The 22,622-nt window shown below is 45.0% G+C and overlaps 1 protein-coding gene across 4 annotated transcripts in view; it reads right to left on the reverse strand.

Annotated features, from left to right (window-relative positions):
• Positions 1 to 16,609, reverse strand: part of cfap206 (cilia and flagella associated protein 206) — a 78,021-nt gene extending 61,412 nt beyond the window's left edge. Inside the window, exons 1-5 of one of the 4 annotated variants that reach the window (XM_085997655.1) lie at positions 16,478 to 16,609; positions 16,256 to 16,364; positions 15,272 to 15,355; positions 14,127 to 14,217; positions 9,750 to 9,938 (exon numbers count right to left, since the gene is read on the reverse strand). In XM_085997655.1, the coding sequence (XP_085853781.1) occupies positions 9,750 to 9,938; positions 14,127 to 14,217; positions 15,272 to 15,355; positions 16,256 to 16,363 (472 nt within the window). In that variant the 5' untranslated portion in view covers position 16,364; positions 16,478 to 16,609. Of the gene's footprint in view, positions 1 to 9,749; positions 9,939 to 14,126; positions 14,218 to 15,271; positions 15,356 to 16,255; positions 16,371 to 16,477 lie in introns of all 4 variants that reach the window. The other 3 variants (XM_085997654.1, XM_085997656.1, XM_085997657.1) reach the window with 3 other exon arrangements.
• Positions 16,610 to 22,622: the final 6,013 nt, after the last annotated feature.

Raw genomic sequence — 22,622 nt, forward strand, 5'->3', positions numbered from 1 at the left:
GAGGCTTCCATCTTGACTGCTGCCTTGTGGGTAGCCTAGTGCCTCATGGGTAATGTAGTCTTAATATACATACAGCTGGGTAGTGTAGTCTTATACATACAGCTATATACAGCTCTACACAGCTCTATGGCTCCACCTAGTGTCCACTATAGAATGACATGTTATTGATCATTACAGTTCTGGCACCACAACATGCTTGACCTATGTCCTCCTGAGCTTTTACAAGCTGTTCTTGTTTGTGTCTTGGGGGTACTTCTCAGTTTCCCTTGGGCAACTTAACTAGCACAATGCCAGTAGGGGTTCCGAGTAAAAGTACTTTGATGGATATCCTGGTGGATTCTCTTTTGTTGGGTCTAATAGCTGAATCAGTTCCTCATCCTGATTAGCTGCCCGTTCTGCCCTAGTGATAATACTAATATTGGCAGGCCCCTCTCGAGGGGATGTCATGCAGACCGAACATTTCACTTGTTCGTTTGCAAGACTGTTGCCTTTTGAGTGTACTGTCCCAGTGGTATGCCCGTTTACATGAATCATCTGACAATTCTGTTTCTCCATCCTCGAACGGAGAATGTCTTCCCACAATGACTTATGTTTTATGGGTTTACCCTTATGATTGGTAAAGTTTATTTGTTCCCAGAAAACTAGTTCTTGGTTATGTCCTCTTTTACAATAGTCACTACCTGTACAGATTAATGTGGGTTTAATAGGGTCTGCCTTTTCTAAAGCATACCGTAGTGCTGCAGCTTCAGCATTTTGCGCTGTCTTATGGCCAAGGGATATGGACAGTAATTCTTCTGGATAAAAAGAATAGGAATCTCAAAAAGTCCCTACTACTTTCCCCATCCCAGCTGAGGATTGTTGGGATGTCCCATTTTTAATCGTCACTGACGATCCATCACAGTAAATTACTTGATGGTATTCTGTAAGCAGTCTCATAGGCATCTGTCTGATTCCCTCCTCCGTATCATCACCCTCCATGATGGGGAGATGCTCTAAGTCCATTTCCGGGGATAGAAATTTAAAAATGAGTGTAGGATCATTTAAGAACGATGCCCATTTATCATATCGGATTTGGGTGGCTCTTTTTTCCATCAGAGGCCATCCTCAATACAGATCTTAAATCGGGAATCTCAGTATAGATGGTAATGGTATTTCCCTTGAAGGGTTCGTGCCTTGATGAGACATTGGACGACCATAGTCATGACCCTTTCTTTTTTAATGTACCTCCTTTCAACATTGGAAAAGTTATAAGAATGAAACTGAATGGGCACTATGCTCTTTTCATTATAGAAAACTGCAACTGCCACTTTAGGTGATGAGCTGAGGTGAATATTGAGTCCCCCTGTTCCAGGTCTATTGCTTTTTGTACCTCTCGGCATAATTGTTGCAATTTTGAGTAATCGTCTGGTGAAAATATGAATGGCCCTTTTGTTGCTTCGCTCACTCTAGCATACTGAGAGCTCGGCAAAAGTTGGCGTAAAGGATCGAGCAAAATTCAGGAGTCCTAAACTTGCTTGCAGGTTTTTCAGAGTTTTAGGATATTGAATGGTGGCTAATTTTTCTTTATAGGATCCTCTACTGTTTCCAGTTATTCGCAGGCCCAGAAAATCTACCTCTTCCCTAACTAGTTGACTCTTTTTTATGTTGATTAAGTACCCAGCAGTTGTAAGTCTGGATAAAACACCATCAATGACTTTCAAGTGCTCTTGGAGATTGTCATGTGACAGATATACATCGTCCACATAAGAATTGATGTTAGGTAGGTCTTTTAAAAGATCAATGATGTGGGCTGAAAAGAGAACGGGGTTGTTTTGACATCCCTGGGGCAATCTGGTCCAGCAGTACTGATACCCATCGGGTCCAGTCATTGCTGTTTTTGGCCAATCAGCTTTTTCAATTGAATGGGACCAGAAGCCATTTGCTAGATCAATACAAGATTTATATTTTTCCCTCGTGATTCCAGAGAGAAGGGCTGTGGAATTTTGCTGTTGTGCAGTATGTGGGGCTGTTACCCTATTTAGGGCTGTATAATCAACCACTAATCTCCACCTCCCATCTGGTTTAGCAACACCAAACAATGGTGAATTAGTTCTAGATGTCATTTTTATTAAGACACCTTGTTCTGTTAGTTCTGTGAGGGTTGTTAGGAGATCTAATTTTCCCTTGTGGTCTTGAATAGGCCACTGTTTTTTTAGGTTTGTGCCAGCCGGCCTCAAGTGGGTGGGGTTTGATGTCTATCTTTCCACATTGATTTGGATGGCTTTGTAGATAATAAGGGTAGTATTTATTAATGAGTTGCTCTAGGAGGTCTTTGCCTCCCCCCTCTAGGTAAGTTCGATCAAACTGTGTCTGAATATGTTTTCCCCTGTCATCCTGGTCTGTGGATGCTTCTACAGGTCTGGTTGAGATTTTAATGTAATGTTTCATGCCTGGTTGTCCTATAATGAGGGAATAGGCCAATTGTGGTACCAGTCCTACATCTAGGGTCACTGTGATTCCATATATAATAGGTATTTTGTAAAAATTAATTATTTGGGTTTTACCTTGTGTGAATCGCCCTAATGTTTTTTTACAAATTGGGGTCCCCAAATCTGTCCATTTAGTTTTTATAATTTTGGGGTCTATTACAGTGTAATCAGCTCCTGTATCAAACAGGGCCTTCACTTGTGCGTTTGTGGGCAAGTTGGAGGTGTAAACCTTCTGGAATACCCTCCTGGGGGTCCTGAGCCACAAGTTTGTGTCTGGGCGGGGTGGACTTGAGACTTGGGTCTATGCGATCTTTGCTTGGAGAGGGTTTCAGTGTTTCCTTCACTCTTCATGCCATAACTCTCAATGTAGTCAATGCACTCTCGAAAAACTGCTGGCAGCTGGATCCCATCATACAGCATAGTCCTCTCAGCAGCCTCGGCTAATGGAACACCAACGATTGGCCTGAGGGAAGAAGGAGTATCCACCGGAACTGCTTCCTGCTCTGGTGCAGGCTTCTTCTTTTTCTTTTTCTCTTTCCACTGCTTAACAACATCTGCTGTGGTTATATCTTTGGACTTTTTCTTCTTGTGTTTTTCCTCTTTGTGCTTTTCTTCCTTTGGCTTCTCTTTGACCTTAAAGTCTTTTTCTTTCTTCTTGGAGAAACTAGGCTTTTTGAAGACATGGATACCCTTTGGCCTTTTCATCCTTGATGGGCTCTCTGCTTCATCACCTGAGTCATCTGGTCTGCTTATGGCACAGTTTATATGGTAGACTCTCTTGACCAGTTCTAAGTCTTCACAAGCTTTGTCACCTAGTATCGAATCAAGTCTTTCAGCCACAACAGAAAACATGAGATGATGCACTTTGTCTTTGACTGTCACTTTGCATCTGCATACACCTAAGCTATCTATTTTCTGTCCATTATAGCTCTTCAGTAGTGCTGACTTTTTCTGTATTTTGGGCTTTTCTTTCATATTTTTAATGTCACTCACACTGATTAAGTTTGCTTTTGCCCCAGTGTCTAGTTTCAATGTAACTAATGCTCCATTTACCTGCAGTGAGATCATCCATTTGTCCTCTTTTACTGCATTAACTTTATGTTCAGCATTGTCCATTCCTGAGGGCTGCACATTTTCTGTATCCTTTTTGATATTGTCACATGACACCATTCCTTCAAAAAATGTCTCACTTAAATCAGTGTCCTCAATCACATTAACTCGTTGCCCTTTCTTAGTTTTTACTTTTGAAAAGCATTGTTTGGCAAAGTGATTCTTTCCATGACATTTTGTGCACATTTTTCCAAACGCTGGGCATTGTCGTGACTGGTGTTTGTAACCACAGCATTTACAATTAAAAATTCCTTCCTCCGATTGCTTTTCATTTCTGTTCTGCCCATGTTTCTTCCCTTTGTAGGACACAGCACTGACAGCAGCACTATCACTTACTACAATCGCATTATTATTAATTTCACTGAAAGTCTTCGCGTGCTTTTGAGCTAGCTCACTGGCATGACATATTTTCACAGCATTTTCCAATGTTAGTTCGGTTTCTCTCAACAGACGTTCCCTGACCTTTTTATCATGAATACCAAACACAATCTGGTCACGAATCATGGATGATTTCAGTTCAGAGAAATTACATGTCTGTGCTTTCAGTTTCAGATCGGTCACAAAGCTATCAAAAGTCTCATTTTGCTGCTGTGTCCGTGAACAGAACACGTACCTCTCATAGGTTTCGTTCTTTTTGGGAGAACAATGTGTATCAAATTTCTTTAGCACATCGTCCAATTTTTTTCTGTGCTGCTCTGGTTCAAATACAAATGTATTAAATACCTCTATCACCTGCGGGCCTGCAACCGTGAGCAGCAATGCTATTTTCCTGGCATCTGGCATTGTACCGAACCTGATGGCAGCAATGTAGAGTTCGAATTGTTGTTTGAAAGTCTGCCAATTGCAGTCGACATTCCCCATGAGTTTCAAACCCTCTGGTGGCTTCAAAGTCTCCATGTCGCATTTCACAATATTCAGCAGATTTTACCAATCCTGGTACCATGTTATGTTCATAAATAAATAGACATTATCATTATGAACAGCTAGCTTAGAGCTAGTCATTTATTCAGCTATGTGGACTTGTACAGCATCCATCTTGACTACTGCCTTGTGGGTAACCTAGTGCATCGTGGGTAGCCCACTCTTATACAGCTCCACCTAGTGTACCATTCTAGGATGACATGTTACTGATCATTACACTTCCTAAAGTGTGGTGCCCAGAATTGGACACAATACTCCAGCTGGGGCCGGACTAGTGTTTTATATAGGTTTAGCATAACTTCCTGTTTTTTGTACTCTATGCCTCTATTTATAAACCCCAGGATCCCATATGCTTTTATTAATTGTTTTGTTAACCTGTCCTGCCACCTTCAAAGATTTGAGCACAAGCATCCCCAGGTCTCTCTGTTCTTGCACCCCCTTTAAAATTCTACCATTTAGTGGGTATGGTCTCCCCTCATTCTCCCTACCAAAATGTATCACCTCACACTTCTTTGCATTAAATTTCATCTCTCATATGTCCGCCCATTCCACCAGCCTGTCTATGTCTTCTTGAAGTCTATTACTATCTTCCTCACTGTTTACTACACCTCCAAGTTTCGTATCATCTGCAAATTTCAAAATTCTGCCCTGTACCCCCAAGTCCAAGTCATTAATGTATATCAAAAACAGCAGTGGCCCTATTACTGAAACTTGGGGAACGCCACTGTATATCCAGTCCAAAAAACAGCCATTTCTGTTTTCTATCCCTTAGCCAATTTTGTATCAATGCTGCTACTGCCCCTTTTATCCCTTGGGCTTCAATTTTGATAACAAGCCTAATATGTGGTACTTTATCAAACCCCTTTTGAAAGTCCAAATACACAACATCAACTGCACTGCACTTTCCCATCCAGCCTCTCTGTTACCTTATCAAAAAACTCAATCAAGTTGGTCAAACACGATTTGCCCTTAACAATCCATGCTGTCTCTCCTTTATTAGTCCGTGCTTGTCCAAGTTAAACTGACTGGCCTGTAATTGCCAGGTTTATCCTTCTTCTGTTTTTTGAACAAAGGTGTAACATTTGCAATCCTCCAGTCCTTTAGCACCACCCCTGTATCTAAGGTGGATTGGAAGATTGTGGCCAGCATCTCTGCAATTTCTACCCTTACTTCCCACAGCAACCTAGGATGCATCCCATCCGGAACGGGTGATTTATACACTTTAACTACTGCCAGCCTGTCTAGCACCTCTTCTTTATATATTTTTATCTCATCCAGTATCCTAGCACCTTCTCGTTTACCATAGCTTTGGCAAAGTCCTCTTCCTTGGAAAACTTAGCGTTCTTTTTTCATCTACATGTTACCCCTCGATGGCATTGTCCATCGGCATGGGGTCAATTTCCACATATGTTGACCACATCCAGCTTTATTTCTCCCAACCTACCCTTGACTTCAGGACCAGCACGGAGACAAGCCATTGGACATACGGACAGACATCAAGTCACGAATAAGCAAGAACTTGCTCCAATTTACCATCAACATCAAGCCATTCTGTTCAACTCCCACCAAAAGTCTCCACACTTTAGCCCATCTCGGTCCTCAACTGCTTGGTTGGGCTGAACACTTGGTGTCCTGTTTAGCCCAGAGTTGCACTTTAAAGCTTACATCTCAGCCATCCCCAAGATCACAGATTCCTACCTATACAAAGTTGCTCACCTCCAACATTAACTCATCCATAACCCTACCAAACCTACACTAGTGCTGAAACCTTCAACCGTTCTTTCATCAACTCCAGGTTTTAGTACAGGTAGACTATCCTTTATCCGAAAACACGGCTGGTCCCGAGGTTTCGGTTTTAGGAAAATTTCGGTTTTCGGAAGGTGCGCGAAAACACTTCGGTTTTCAGAGGTAATTCGGTTTTCGGGAGTGCGGATAAAGGATACACTATCCCTTATCCGAAAATAACGACTATAAATACTGTAGTTACAGGGATAAATACTGTAGTACAGTTTATTTGTAAGGAAAACATTCAGTAAAACTTCAAACATGTACAGGTACAAACTAAGCTAAATACCTGTACATAAACATGCAATAAAGGTACATTACATCTGGCTTGAGGATCTTGGAGAAGATGGTACATCAGTGTTGTCATCAATGTCATCAGGTTGGAGTTGGACATCTGAAGATGGGTCAGGAACAGGATTCTCAAGTGATGAAGCAGCATTACATCTGGCTTGAGGATCTTGGAGAAGAGGGTACATCAGTGTTGTCATCATTGTCATCAGGTTGGAGTTGGACATCTGAAGATGGGCCAGGAACAGGATTCTCAAGTGATGAAGCATGACTACGACAGACGGCCTTTTTAAAGATTTCTTCCAGTGTCATCTGTCTCATTAACATTGGTTTCTGTCTAAGCAGTCTCTCTTTAATTGAGTAAACTTGCATAATCTCTTGCTCACTGATAAATGCACGTTTTTCAAGGCCAGCAATTAACTGATCACACATTGTCACCATATCGTCTATGGGGATTTTTTCACCTGTGTTCACAATGTCATCATCATCATCACTACTGTCCTCATGCTTGTCTTTATTTAACACCATTTCAGCAATTTCCCCATCACTCAACGAATTCACAACAGGTGCATCATTGTCAATGTTCAGCACTTCTTCGATGTCAGCTTCCTCTAACGTATTTACACTTTCGGATGATAAACCTTTGGCGTAAGTGAGGAGGTTTGATATCATCATCTTCTCCTGACTGACAGGAAATCCTTCAAACTCGTCATCTGCAGGTCCATCTTCATGAAACATCGTTGAAGGCCAAAGTCTGTGCCAAGCATTTTTTAATGTTGGTTTGTCAACATCGTTCCAAGCATTAGCAACTGCATAAATGGCATCCTTAACATTGAATTCTTTCAGGAAGCTTTGGATTCCTTCGCCTCTGTTGATTGCATCAAGCATAGAGTTCAAAAAAACGTCTTTATACTTGCTCTTCATGGAGCGTAAAATTCCTTGGTCACAAGGCTGTATTAAAGATGTCACATTAGGGGGAAAGTTAATGCCGAAAACATAACTTTTCACAAGAAGTTCAGGAGGGGGATGTGCGGAGCAGTTGTCCAGGAACAATAAAATTTTGCAGTTTTCTTCCAGTCCAACTTGCCTGCAATGAGCTCATGTCGCTGGTACGAAGTGGTTATTGAACCAGTGAGAAAATATTCCTCTGGTTACCCATGCTTTCCTGCTCGCATAATAATGCACAGGTAAATTGCATACACCTTTCAAACATCTCGGATGTTGGCTTTTTCCAATCACTACCAACTTTAACTTGTGTGTGCCTGCAGCATTGGCACGCCCAAGAACAGTCAACCTGTCCTTAGCATCCTTAAAACCTGCTGGTGCACTCTCATCAGCCGTTGCTAATGTTTTTCTAGGAACGTAGCACCAGAACAGAGCTGTTTCATCAGCATTGTAAATTTGTTCAGGACCGAGGTTTTCATCCGATATTATTTTTGCAAACTCATCTATGTAATTTTCAGCTGCTTCATGATCAGCAGAAGCTTTTTCACCACAGATTTTCAGATATCTTATACCATGACGCTTCTTAAATTTATGCAGCCAACCTTCTGAATATTCACACTCAACTTCAATGTTCAGTTCTTCATGGTATATTCTAGCTTGCTTCATGACCATCAAACCAGTCAGTGGCACACGTTCACCTCTGCGTTGTCGAATCCACTCAATCAGCACACGGTCAAGATCTTCATTTTTTGCCCTATGCAATGTTTTCCTAATTTTCATTAGTTTATGGTCATCACTGTCAGTGTAAAATTTCAACAACTTGTCTTTCTGTTTCTTTAAGTCATATACGGTGGTACTTCCCACACCATATTCTTCAGTAAGATGTCGCACAGACACACCACGATCAAGCTTCTGCAATAACTCCACTTTCTGCGATATCGATAATGAGCGATGCTTCCTTCTCTGCTTCTCACTGTTACCCATTGGGGTATCTGCAGCTCTTTTTAGCATTTTCACAAATTGTTAAAAGCCAGCAAATATCTAAGAGAGCAGCAAATATCTAAGAGAGCTGCAAATATCTAAGAGAGCTGCAAATATCTAAGAGAGCAGCAAATATCTAAGAGAGCAGCAAATATCTAAGAGAGCAGCAAATATCTAAGAGAGCAGCAAATATCACACAGAGCAGCATAACACCTGCGTGGGTCAAGCATCGGCAGCGTCGGGTCATGCTTTGCGCCACTTTCGGCTTTCAGAGGTTTTCTGGTTTCGGATGTGCGGATAAAAGATGGTACACTATCTCTTATCCGAAATTGGGTGGGGTTCGGCGGGGGTGGGGTACGGCGGGGGGGTCGGGGGTCGGTGGGGGTCGGGGGTCGTGGGGGTCGGGTTCGGCCGGGGGGGTCGGGGGTGGGGGTCGGCGGGGGTCGTGGTCGTGCGCATTTCGGTTTTCAGAAGTCATGCTTTGCTCCACTTTCGGCTTTCAGAGGTTTTCTGGTTTCGGATGTGCGGATAAAGATTTCGGTTTTCAGAAGTGCGGAAAAATGCTACACTATCCCTTATCCGGCTAGGCCTGTAAGTCGTGTGCCACTCTGGTCATGTCGTGCGCACGACTTACGCTGACCGAAAAAACCTTCGGTTTTTAGAGGGTTTCGGTTTTCGGAAGTCCAGATAAAGGGTAGTCTACCTGTACTCCAATGTTCTCCCCATCAGTCCTCCAGGTTCCACAACTGCATGAATAACTAATTTAAAACTCTTCCTATCCTACACTAAGCATGACCATTTTATTTTCCCTATCTGTTGGCTCCCCATCCCTCAATGCATCAATACCAATATCCTTATCTTCATCTACAAGTGCTACAATGGCCTCACTTTCCCCCTACCACTGCAACCTCCTCCAGCCCTATACATCAGTGCACAGTTTCCATTCTTTTGACCCTGGCCTCCCTTGCATCCTTCCCTTTCTGTGCCTTTGCTTCTAATGCCTTCATCCATCTTGGTCCAAACTTTGGGATGCTCTCCCTAAACTCTTCTGCCTTCTATCATTCTCCCTCCTTTCAAAACTTACCTCTTTGACCATGCTTTCAGTCATCTCCCACAACACATGGCTCGGTGTCAGTTTCCACTCCTACGGAGTGCTTTGGGGATGTTTTATTACATTAAAGGGTTATACAAGTGCAAGTTTTTGTTGTGGTTGTTACATGCTAAAATGTGAAGAGAAACCAAATTACCTACCAGTTGCCTCCCTCACTACACTTATTTCGGTGGGGGATCCAAGGCCAGAGTGGAGCAGCATGTAGCTGACGACTTTACGATAAAGACATTCCAATTCGTCGCGTGTCCTCGCACGACTATCTGTGATTTCTCTGCACATAGGGGCCAGTCTAGATTCCAAGACACAGCGGTGCTCGGCGAGGAATTCCGCTGTACGGTGAGGTAATGGAAACAGCACATTGTCAATTTATAAATTCTTAAAACACGGTTCAGTCTGAAGCTGAACCAGACTATTTGCAACCTTGGTGTCCTATTTGACCCTGAGATGAGGGTCTGACCATCACCAAGACCACCTACTTCCACCTCCGTAACATTGCCCGTCTCCGCCCATCTGTTGTTGAAACCCTCATCCATGCCTTTGTTACCTCTAGACTTGACTGTTCCAATGCACTCCTGGCTGGCCACCCATTTTCCAACCTCCATAAACTTGAGCTCATTCAAACCTCTGCTGCCCATATCCTAACGCGCACCCAGTCCCGTTCACCCATCACCCCTGTGCTCGCTGACCTACACTGGCTCCTGGTCCAGCAACGCCTCAATTTTAAAATTCTCATCCTTGTTTTCAAATCCCTCCATGGCCTCGCCCCTCCCTATCTCTGTAAGCATTGGCGCAGGCCCCAAGGATTTTTTTTGTATCGGACATTTTGTATGATTGTTACTGCTGATCGACCAGCAGCCTGTTTGGCCCATTGGTAGGGTGTGGTGCAGTTGGACCTAGAAGCACAGACACACTTGTGAGTTTCAATTTAACTATGGAAAAGGCATTTACTTTGGACAATGAGCGTCTCGATAGCTGATTTAACGGTGAATAGATGATTTAACTTTGGACAATGAGCATCGCAATAGGTGATGAGACTTCGTGTTTTAGTGTGCCAGTGCAGCTTTCGGTCGCCTGAGGAAGAGAGTGTTTGAAGACCAGGACCTCAAACCCGGCACTAAGCTCATGGTCTACAGGGCAGCAGTGATACCCGCCCTGCTGTATGCCTCAGAGACATGGACCATGTACAGCAGGCACCTCAAAACACTGGAGAGGTACCACCAACACTGCCTCCGCAAGATCCTGCAAATCCATTGGCAGGATAGGCGCACCAACGTCAGTGTTCTTGTTCAGGCCAACATCCCCAGCATCGAAACTCTGACCACGCTCAATCAGCTCCGATGGACAGGTCACATTGTCCGCATGCCCGATACGAGACTCCCAAAACAAGCGCTCTATTCGGAGCTCCGGCACGGCAAGGGAGCCCCAGGTGGGCAGAGGAAACGCTTCAAGGACACCCTCAAAGCCTCCTTGAAAAAGTGTAACATCCCCACCGACACTTGGGAATCCCTGGCCCAAGACCGCACAAAGTGGAGGAGAAGCATCCGGGAAGGCGCCAAACACCTCGAGTCTCTTCGCCGGGAGCAAGCGGAAGCCAAGCGCAGGCAGCGCAAGGAGCACACGTCAACCCAAGCACCCCACCCACCCGCCCCTTCAACCACCGTCTGCCCCACCTGTGACAGAGACTGTAGGTCCCGCATTGGACTCATCAGTCACCTGCGAACTCATTTTTAATGTGGAAGCAAGTCATCCTCGGTTCCGAGGGACTGCCTAAGAAGAAGGGGTGATGAGACTTTGTGTTTTAATGGGCTTCGATGGATCTTCAATTGGATAAGACAACGATGCCAGTTTCGCTGGAACAATGGACTTCCTGGCCTCAATGAAAAACACTTTAACCTTGGGCAAAACACATCAGCAGTAAGACAAATCACATCAAATATGTACCACAGGGAGGGGGAGACAAGATAAGGAATTGTCTTCCATCCCCCAGCCCTGTACATGTCCTGTGGTTTGGATTACTGGGTGTGTATTGGAATACATGAGTTGGGGGAAGGCCCAGACTCGAAAAGGTGGGAACCAGACAAAGAAGGGTGATTTAAAAGACATCACTGCAATACACAGACCTTGATGAACTTTTAGGGTATACAGAGAAGGCAGCTTTGGCCATTCTCTCTCTCTCTCTCTCTTGCTTGCTTTCGCCTTCGCGTGCCCTCATCTCTGAACCAAGAACCGAGCACTCCGTCCGAGACGGAGAGAAGAAACCACCACAAGCGACAAGAGCCTCGCCTTGCTCTTCGACTGTAGGAACGAACCTCGAAACTGGGACTTGGATACTGCATCGGCGATACGTAACCAGGAGACACGTTCTACACAGGGAAGCAGCGAGCAAGAAAACGGACAATCAGGGTGAGCATTGTCCAAGTCCACGAATCCTTAAGACCACCGGTACTGTGTGAGGGGGTGTTGTGTGTCCCAACCAATCCAGAGGGGCTTAGTGGGGAGGTTCTGTGTGTATTATATAGTGTATGTTCCGGGGTTTGTGGGACAAGTCCATGTTATACTCTGTATAGCAACACAGTGTGATTTTAGGTGTCTTAATACGAGACAGGGGCCTGTTCGACGGGCCAAGTTGTATTGTTGTACTGTTTGTTTTACACCACCAGGCATTTTATGTACTGGAGGCGGGTGTGTGTGTTAACCTTCTTAAACACCGTACGGTTGAGTCTGAAAAGCTTGTCTGTGTCCCAATCCTATTCACCGAAATTCCTGTCATCTAGAACTAAGTAGGATGGTTGATTCAAACCACCAAAGCAAACCACCTACATCTCTGTAACCTCCTCCAGCCCCACAACCCTCTGAGATATCTGTGCGCCTCCAATTCTGGCCTCTTGCGCAGCCCCGATTTTAATCGCTCCACCATTGGCGGCCGTGCCTCCAGTTGCCTGGGCTCTATTCTCTAGAATTCCCTCCCCAAGCCTCTCCACCTCTCTATCTCTCTCTCCTGATTTAAGACGCTCCTTAAAACCTACCTCTTTGGTCATCTGTCCTGATCTCCTTATGTGGCTTGGTGTCAGATTTTGTTTGATAACGCTTCTGTGAAGCACCTTGGGACGTTTAAAGGTGCTATATAAATGCAAGTTGTTATTGATTAATATTGTTACTCCTCCTTTCCCAATCTCTCTGTAATGGCTACTACCTTGTATCCTTGAAGCTGAATTTGTGCTTCTAACTGATTTGTTTTATTTCTGATGCTATGTGCATTCTTGTACATATTTGGGTAACTGTCCCCACCTTGACTATATGCACTGATGGCGTATTTCCCACACTTTTTGACCTGTCACACTTTGTTGCTGATGCTCTGTACATACAGGCACATTTAATATAATCTTTATTTTTTTTAAAATCACTCCAGCTTCATTTTTAATAGGTATTTTGTTATTAGTTCCTATACACTTTTCTGTTCCTGGAGTACTTGTATTATCTTTATCTCTTTTTGTACTCTGACCTTTGCTCTTGCCCCTCTTCTCTTTGGGTTATTATTTCCACCCACCCCTTTTAGAGGCTTTTAAAATGATAAAGGCTTTTGATAGAATGAATAAGGAAAGGCTATTTCCTTTGGCTGGGGAGTCATTAATGAGGGGTTAACAGTAAGAGAGTGAGAAGAGGTTAGGAGAAAATTCTTTACGCAGTTGCTTTGCCACAGGGAGTGGTTGAGAGAGACCATTGCATCTTTGAAGGGAAGATTGAATAAAAATTTGAAGCAGAGGTATATGCATGGCTAGGGGACGAGAAGGGGGCACTGGGATTAATTTTGGATTGCTCTAGCAAAGGGACAGCCCAAAAATCGATGGGATGAATGGGCTCCTTCTGTGCTGTAAACCTCTATGGTTCCAAAGTCTGGTGATGCCTTTTTCATACCAGGTTTGTAACCTTACTGCACCAAGTGCCTCTGGGAGCTCGCCCATTCTGCCAGATTGGGGAAAGGATTGTTCGGCCCCAATGGATTTTCAGGGTGGTACAGACCTCCACCCAGGCAGAGAATGTTATTGGGTTGGCATTTTCTTGTCGTCTCTGAAGAACAGCCTGTATAAGGGGTTGTCTGAACATGGTCTCCATGCCTAGCCATGGGTTATGGGAGCAGGCTCAATTCTCTTGAGGAAGGCCCAATGGCTTGATACGTTCAAAGCTGTTTTTCCAGGGATGCTGCTTGAACTGCTGAGTACTTCTTAGAGATAAGGGTGTTGAGGTCTCTGAGTAACTGGATTGAGTTTTGACTGGTACCTTCTGAAACAGCTAAAGGAGATGGGGAGTACATTCCTTTTTATCATGTTTGACCTTTCTAGGAGTGATATGGACAGGTCAGTGTGTATGCTGGCTAGGGTTGGGAGAACCCAAACTCACCGGCATATAGAAAAAAATCACTACAGCCCAAGGAAAAATTGTGTTCATGCTTATCGATACCTATCCATCCTGAGAATCTGATAAGTGTTTTCCTCAAAAAGGTAAATAGGGAAACTGACCTCTACTTGTGTAGTTCAGATCAAAGTAAATTTGCATCTTGATTGTGTCAAGAGACGGCCGTTCTGTTTCAAGCAATCTGTCCACACAAATCTAGAAAATAAATGTTGATGAAGCCTTGTTAAAAAATAACATTGGAAAAAAAGAAGTGATATTGAAAAATCCATTTGGGCTGAATAAAATATTGCAGCTGCACCTTTAATTTCTTGATACGTGCTCCATGCAGATGAGGCAAGATGCCAGCAGCACGCAGTGGAAAATTGACCCTATGGACTCAAAGTTAGTTACACTTATCCCTATGTCAGCTGTGGCTCAGTTGGTAGCACACTCGCCTTTGAGTCAGAAGGTTGTGGGTGCAGTGCTGAGGGAGCACTGCACTGGAGTGTCAGCCTAGCTTTATGTGCTCAAGTCCCTGGCTGAACATGCCCCGATGCTGCCTGGCAGGTTATGTTAAAATTCCCCCCGAGAGGTCAGACAGTACAAGGAGTTTCACCATTCATTCCTCTCAATGACATACACATGGTGGAGCACTTGTGTCTTTACGACCCCTGGTGTGTTAACTAAGTTGTAACTCATGGGACTCCTTTATATTTTGCAAAACTTGTATAAAGGTTGCAGCAATTTTTTCAAATAGCTAAGTCACATCAACACAATCCCCCATTTAAAAAAAACGATTAAAAATTAACGTATTTAAAATATTTTCAACTCTCCTCCTGGCTTGGTTAGTAAATGCACTGCATTGTGCTGTACTGAGCAATATACACCAGGTTAGCTCCATCCCTAGTCTGCATTCAGTGAGCTGAATTCAACAGAGGCAATGGTGGCGATACCAAAATTGACCTGAATGTGGGTCTCACTTATGGTGACTAGTGACCTCTGCTGGAGCTGTAATGCATGTGAACAATGGGAAAGGGCATGTTTTGGATCAGCTGTGATAGCTCCTGTGGTTGAATAGACTATCTCCATTCAGTGCTTAAGCTCACGTGAAAAATGGTCACTTGAATGATGTATGAAGGAGATGGGACTGTAACACAGCATGAGTTACCACCTTCGGGAGAGGACAGGAGAAGGAATAAAACCGAAGTGGGAAAAATACTGATCCCTGTTCGTCTTCACACAGGCAATGTCAGCACATATCAATAGTTACCGTGATGAGCTTGTGAACATCAGTCTTTGTGAGGGTTCTATCCACATTGAACTCATATCTGGGATCCAGAACAACAGCTTTAACCTGTTTGAAAACAAATTCATCATATAACTTTTAGGTTCTTTTCCATTCTATGTCTTATTTACATTGTACAAGATTCCCCAATATATTAGCTTTTAAAGAGTCAGCAGGCTACTTAGCAAAACAATATAAGTAAAGGAACATAACTTTAAGTAAAACACTCACTGGGGTAAATTTTCATCTTCAGTGCTCCCAGTGGACAGCTTTGCCTGCCAGGTGTACATATTAGGAATTCAGGAGCATTCTCGTAACTTTCTTCTACAAATACACACAGTACATACTTGGTTTTAACATGACAAATACAGCTCCCCAAGATGGCTCGGTGGTAAATGCGTTGCCTGGTGTGCTACAGGACACAGAGACAAGGAAGGCCCTAGTTTCAATCCACAAGCCGAATCTCAGCAGAGGTGGTCACTGAGCACAACAATTAATCGCAGTCTTCCCTCTGCGAGCCAGGCGTGTGCGGGTGGGGTTGGAAATCAGGCAGAGTTCTCACTTCACATCACTATCCAGTGCCCACTATGGGTTAGTGTACAAGTGAGCACAAGATCTGACTCTCAGATCTGTTAACATTTAAAGAGCCTGATTTAGTGGCAGGTGGAAAATTGGGCGTGGGAGTTCGTCATTTTCCTTACGTCTCTGTAAAGCGCCTTGGGACACGACATTAATGGTGCTTTGTGAATGAATGCAAGTTGTTGCTCGATTTGCTGCATGTCACATTTTGTGCCAGGTGATTGAGGGAGGGGAGAAAATATGGCTACCAGCATATACCAATTTCACCCCTATATTTTCTATTGTTTGATTTATGTTGTTGTTGAACACAATAAACAAAACTTGCTACAATTAAGACACACACACAATAACAGCTCATCCGAAGGTGACGGTCAATCTCGCTGCACTCACCATGAATGCTACAAGTGTCTCAGAGATGGAGTGTCCCCTGTCAGCGCACTCCTGGGCTATTTCCCGAATTATATTCTTAATAACACATTCAGCCTGGGTGTATGCCATTCTGCAGCTTTCAAGAAAAAAAGACAAGGGTTAAAATGGAAGCATTAGAGTGGTCACACACACAATTGGAGATACTAGTCTGGTCAGCCCAGCTGGTGTCCAGCCTTTCATTACCTGGTTTTATAAACTGACCCTCGCTACAATTCATTAAGTGCACAGTGTTGCTGGTGTTTATTCCCCGCTTGTTCGCGGCGCCGCCGCCCGATGTTGTTCAATGTAACTGTTCGGTTACCCTGGAGATAGACGCCGAGCGACCGCCCTGATTGGACGACGTACATTCACGCGAGGTTCTGACGCACAACGTCACCGCAACTCAGAAAGCGAAGAGTTCCATTTAAAAAAAGCGCCACTCGTCTTCCCTGTTGTGCAGTTGGTTGTTTTTTGTATTCTCCGCACTGCAGTTGATGGCACACTCAGGGGTTAACACATGCTACATATATATCGAATAAGAGCCAATGATGCAGTTCTGCCAAGGTGCCCACAATGGCTGGCTAGCAAGCTGGCAGCAAAAAAAATACAGCCAGCAGCGCTCTAAACTGACTGCCTGCTGTTGTTCAGGTTTAGTTAGTTTGGAGCTCCCAGCGCAGCTCTGTGCCGGGAGCTGGCTTAATGGGAGATATGGAAAATCTGGCTTGCAGCTCAAATTTAAAGGGCTGCAGATGGGGGAACCAGCGGGAGACTTTTTGGTCCCACTCCAGAGACTTGAGCACAAAAATCTAGGCTGACACTCCAGTGCAGTACTGAGGGAGTGCTGCACTGTCAGAGGTGCCGTCTTTCAGATGAGACGTTAAACCGAGGCCCCGTCTGCTCTCTCAGGTGGACATCAAAGAACCCATGGCACTATTCGAAGAAGAGCAGGGGAGTTATCCCCGGTGTCCTGGCCAATATTTACCTCTCAATCAACATAACAAAAACAGATTATCTGGTCATTATCACATTAATGTTTGTGGGAGCTTGCTGTTTGCAAATTGGCTGCCGCGTTGCCCACATTACAACAGTGACTCCACTTCAAAATTACTTCATTGGCTGTAAAGCGCTTTGGGACGTCCGGTGGTCGTAAAAGGCGCTATAGAAATTCAAGACTTTCTTTCCTGACATAATGTAGACATTTTTGCCTAGTGGCTGGAGTAAAGCCAGCCAACAGTGCAGTGAACTGGCTGCCCTCAATTTTTCTGGGGTTAGCTCATTTGAATAATTCATATCTGGCTACATTTTTGGCCTTGTGCAGAGACCAAGTGTAATGGTGGATGGGAGAATCTGGGCAGCAGTTCCAAATGATAGAAATGTGCACACTAGGAAGGTAGGAACATAGGAACAGGAGTAGGTCATTCAGCCCCTCGAGCCTGTTCTGCCATTCGATTAGATCATGGCTTAGTTTCTTAACTTTTTTTTAATTCACTTATGGGATCTGGGCGTCACTGGCAAGGCCAGCATTTATTGCCCATCCCTAGTTGCCCTCGAGAAGGTGGTGGTGAGCCGCCTTCTTGAACCGCTGCAGTCTGCGTGGTGATGGTACTCCCACAGTGCTGTTAGGTAGGGAGTTCCAGGATTTTGACCCAGCGACGATGAAGGATCGGCGATATACTTCTAAGTCAGGATGCTGTGTGACTTGGAGGGAAACTTGGAGGTGGTGGTGTTCCCATGTGCCTGCTGCCCTTGTCCTTCTAGGTGGAAGAGGTCACGGGTTTGGGAGGTGCTGCCGAAGAAGCCTTGGCAAGTTGCTGCAGTGCATCTTGTAGATGGTACACACTGCAGCCATGGTACGCCGGTGGTGGAGGGAGTGAATGTTCAAGGTGGTGGATGGGGTGCCAATCAAGCGGGCTGCTTTGTCTTGGATGGTGTCGAGCTTCTTGAGTGTTGTTGAAGCTGCACTCATCCAGGCAAGTGGAGAGTATTCCATCACACTCCATCTATCTGCCTTGGTTCCATAACCCTTAATATCCTTGCCTAACAAAAATCTATCAAGGTAAATGGGAAAGATATAGGCCTAGAAATTCGGTAGGCTTAGCACCGCATTTGAGGCGCTAGAGGGCCTAGCGCCGGAGTTATGGCCAGTTGAGAAATTCCCTGGGGCCCTAAATCGGCGTTGCACCGGTAGCGCTGCGCCGGCACCGATGACGTCATCGGTGTGTGCAGCGTCCCGGTTGCCGTGGTAACCCGGCCCCAAGCCGAAATTCAGTTGCGCCCGCCTCGCCCGTGGCAGGCGCAACTAAGACTCTGGCAACAGAGTCTTCCCCCAGTGTGCGCCGGCGCATAAAGGTGGAGCGGCGGCCGGCCGCGTTCCCGGCGGCCGCCTGCCCGCACCTCCCTTCCCGGACTCCTGCATTCCCTCCCCCGCAGCCCTGATCAGTGTCTCATGCGAGCCCGGCACTTCCCCGAGGTGCTGGGCTCAGATGTCGGGTCAATCCGCCGGACAGTTGTCGGCTGCAGGCAGCTCCTCCTTAACAGGAGGAGGAGGCCTGCAGTTCCCCCGCCTGCCGCACCGCATCGGGTGCCGCAGCGGGGGATTAGCGCCGGGAAACACAAGTTCACGCCCGTTTTGAGGCGCTAAAGGAGGGTTTTAGTGCCCGCCGCCGTCTGGGCCCGGCGCACCCGAATTTTCGTCGCGCGCTGCCGCATTACCGCTGGCGCAAACTTTCTGGCGCTACAGCCCTGGCAAGACCAGAACCCAATTTCTAGGCCATAATTTCAGCCTTTATAAAGCTTCAAAATGAATTTGCGATATGTCAGCTTTTGCCTCGGTGAGGGGTGGGGGAGGAGGTAAGAAACCTATTGTAGAGGCACAAGAAATAATTTGCATTTATGTAGAATGTTTTGCATTCTCAAAATGTCCTAAATTGCTTCACAGCCAATGAATTACTTTTGTAGTCATTGTAATGATGTAGGCAAACTGGTACCCATTTTGCACACAGCAAGGTGCCACAAATAGCAATGAGATAAATGAGCAGTAGGTAGGAGAAGTATATCTGCTTTAATGTGCTGTGAACATGCATGTTTGCAGATTTTTCTTCACAGTCCTTCACGATTTTCTTTACAGAAAGGATTTTGGAATTGATTTGCATTTGAGTGTTTTTTTTAAAACATAGTGAATTTGCACAGTTTTTAAAAAAAAGGCCACAGCTGCAGACATTCAGGAGGTGCATTAAGGCAAGATGAGCTAGTTTGTGGAATGTCGCAGCCCACAGTTTGTTTCAATTAGAAGTTGTCCTTAATGTCCAATGTACAGTTCTGGTCACCATATTAGCTAAAGGATAATAGAGGCACTGGAGAAGGTGCTTAAAGATTTACAAGGATGATACCAGAACTGCGAGGGTACACGTATCAGGAAAGGATGAACAGGCTGGGTCTCTTTTCTCTTGAAAAGAGAAGGCTGAGGGGTGACCTAATAGAGGTCTTTAAAATTATGAAAGGTTTTGATACAGAGAGAATGTTTCCATGTGTGGGGAAGAGCAAAACTAAAAGCCATCAATATAAGATAGTCACCAAGAAATCCAATAGGGAATTCAGAAGAAACTTCTTTACCCAAAAAGTGGTGAGAATGTGGAACTCGCTACCATAGGGAGTGGTTGAGGCAAATAGTATAGATGCATTTAAGGGGAAGCTAGATAAGCATATGAGGGAGAAGGGAATAGAGGGTTATGCTGATAGAGTTAGATGAGGAAGGATGGGAGGAGGTTCGAGTGGAGCATAAATGCCACATGGACTGGTTGGGCTGAATGGCCTGTTTCTGTGCTGTATATTCTATGTAATATGCAATTCTATGAAAGCTAATGCCAAAACCAAGTAAATCAGTCCATGAAATGAACAGGGCACGTGGTTTATTATCTTTTCCCATTTTTGGAGATGTAAGTGAGGTAAATGGAATTTGCTTTGACTGTTACTTTGTATGTTCCTTTCCTGTTGGTGAAATAAAGCTTAATGATTTGTATCTGGCCTTGTTTCTTCAAGTGATTCTCCCCATCGAAAAGATTGGAGAAGTGTACGCGAGGGGACGTGTGAAAGACACAATGTCCAGTTCAGATCAGAGCAGGATCCTATTATTACACTCTGGATTATGCTACTGCACAATTAGATATTGAGCAGTATGGGTTCATTCCAATTGCAAGATGCTTTGACTACTTACTGAAGTAACTAAGATCGTTGTCCCCAAAACAATATCTGAGGCAGACAGAAGCTTGTAACATCTTCGATAGTGTGCCTCAGTTGCAGGCAGACGTCCCTCTGATAACATTGAGGACATGGGGAAAAAAATTAAGCAAGAATCATTCCCCAAGGAATATCCATTCCATCCAATGGGGCTGCTTCCATTTAGAGGACAACACACTTGGTGCTGGGAAAAAAAACAGAAGTCAGCAGAAAATGGCAAAAAAAAGTGCAGCAAAATCAAAACAGGCCAAAAAGGAAATCCACCTCCAATATCACTTGCATACATTTGAAGGCCAGGGACTCAGTTTGAAAGCAAACTTGCTTTTACACAGGTGCAAAATGATGATGTCACATTTTGGGTGCAATCATTTCATAAGGCAGGGAAGGGCAGCCCTGACTTAATTTGCCTACTTTTCAGATGTTTAGTGAGGCTCATGTATCAAAGTACCTTTAAATCCCTTGGTGCTGCCTGGTCAGAAATTATTGGACATTGCACGCACTTCTGGTGCATTTTTGGCTTTCATGATCAGCTGTCCATGCCCAGGATGCATGCACCATCGACACATTAGAGCAGAATATCTCCCTACTTGTTTCAGCCTTTATGAAGACTCAGTGAATTTTAAATATTTGTCAGCCTTTACTAAGCTGAAGGGAGAGAAGTGCCAGGCAAAAATTGAAAAAATACCAAATGTGGAGGCATGAAACCGTCTGTTAGCAAGCCTGGATTTGTTACCAATTATCTTAAATCTGTGTCCTCTGGTTACCGACCCTCCTGCCAGTGGAAACAGTCTCTCCCTATCTACTCTATCAAAACCCCACATGTTCTTTGTACAAGGAAATGAGTTGTGGGGAGGCAGGTTTGTCCCATGATTAGTTGGATAGTAGAAAAGCAGGTGCGGCCGCAGCTCTTGAAGAGGTTGTGGCAATCTGGATTTTGCCTGTAGCATCTGAGCTGATTTTTAAAAAAAACGTATGTATTGATGTGCCATCAATAACTCAAAGACAAGGAGTTTAAAGGATTCAACTAAAGGCTTTTAATCACTAAGAACATTGCAGGTCTTTCCACATCGGGTTCGTCTGATAGAATGACTCATACAGCTCTTGAGACCTTTATATGGCAAAAGACAGGGGCGTAGCCAATACACACAATAGGAAAAAGGGGGCGGTACACACAATACAAAGCAGGTAAAACACAGGGGCTGATGAAGGCATATATTTCATCACATTCACTCCTTCTACAGATTTAGTCTGTCCGGGGGTGTGATAGTCCTTCCTGAACGTCGCAACAGTACCTCGGGTTCCGACCGGGAGTCCGTGGTGCCCTCCTGGGCATACCCATGTGTTGTGGGTGTTGCAGGTACTTCTGGGGGTGGTGAGCCTGGGGATGGTGGAGGTTCTTCTGGGGGTGGTGGTGATGGGTCGTCGTCGCTTCCTGCCGAGGCGAGGTCCTTTATGGACACGGTGTCCTCACGCCCGTCGGCGTGCTTGACGTATGCATACTGTGGGTTTGCGTGGAGTAAGTGTACTGCCTCCACGAGGGGATCCATTTTGTGGCCCCCCACATGCTTCCGTAATAGGACTGTCCCTGGGGTGGAGAGCCACGAGGGTAGGGACACTCCTGAGGTTGATTTGCGGGGAAAAACAAACATCTTCTCGTAAGGAGTGGCGTTAGTAGCAGTACACAGTAGTGACCTTATCGAGTGGAGTACGTCTGGGAGGACCTCTTGCCAGCGGGAGGTGGGGAGGCCTTTAGACCTTAGTGCTAAGGTGACCGCCTTCCACACTGTTGCGTTCTCCCTCTCCACTTGCCCATTACCCCGGGGGTTATAACTAGTGGTCCGACTCGTGGCTATCCCCTTCGACAGCAGGTATTGGCGCAGTTCGTCGCTCATGAACGACGCCCCCCTGTCAGTGTGGATGTAGTTAGGCATGCCGAGCGTGCAAAACAGGTTGCCGAGGCACTTGATGACCGTGGCACTGGTCATGTCTGGGCAGGGGTAGGCGAATGGGAAGCGGGAGTACTCGTCCACAATGTTGAGAAAGTACACATTGCGGTCGGTGGAGGGGAGTGGTCCCTTGAAATCTAAGCTCAGGCGCTCGAATGGCCGTATAG

This window comes from Somniosus microcephalus, chromosome 9 (genome assembly GCF_052327205.1).
Source record: "Somniosus microcephalus isolate GS21.2 chromosome 9, FLI_Smic_1.0, whole genome shotgun sequence".
Classification (NCBI taxonomy): Eukaryota; Metazoa; Chordata; class Chondrichthyes; order Squaliformes; family Somniosidae; genus Somniosus; species Somniosus microcephalus.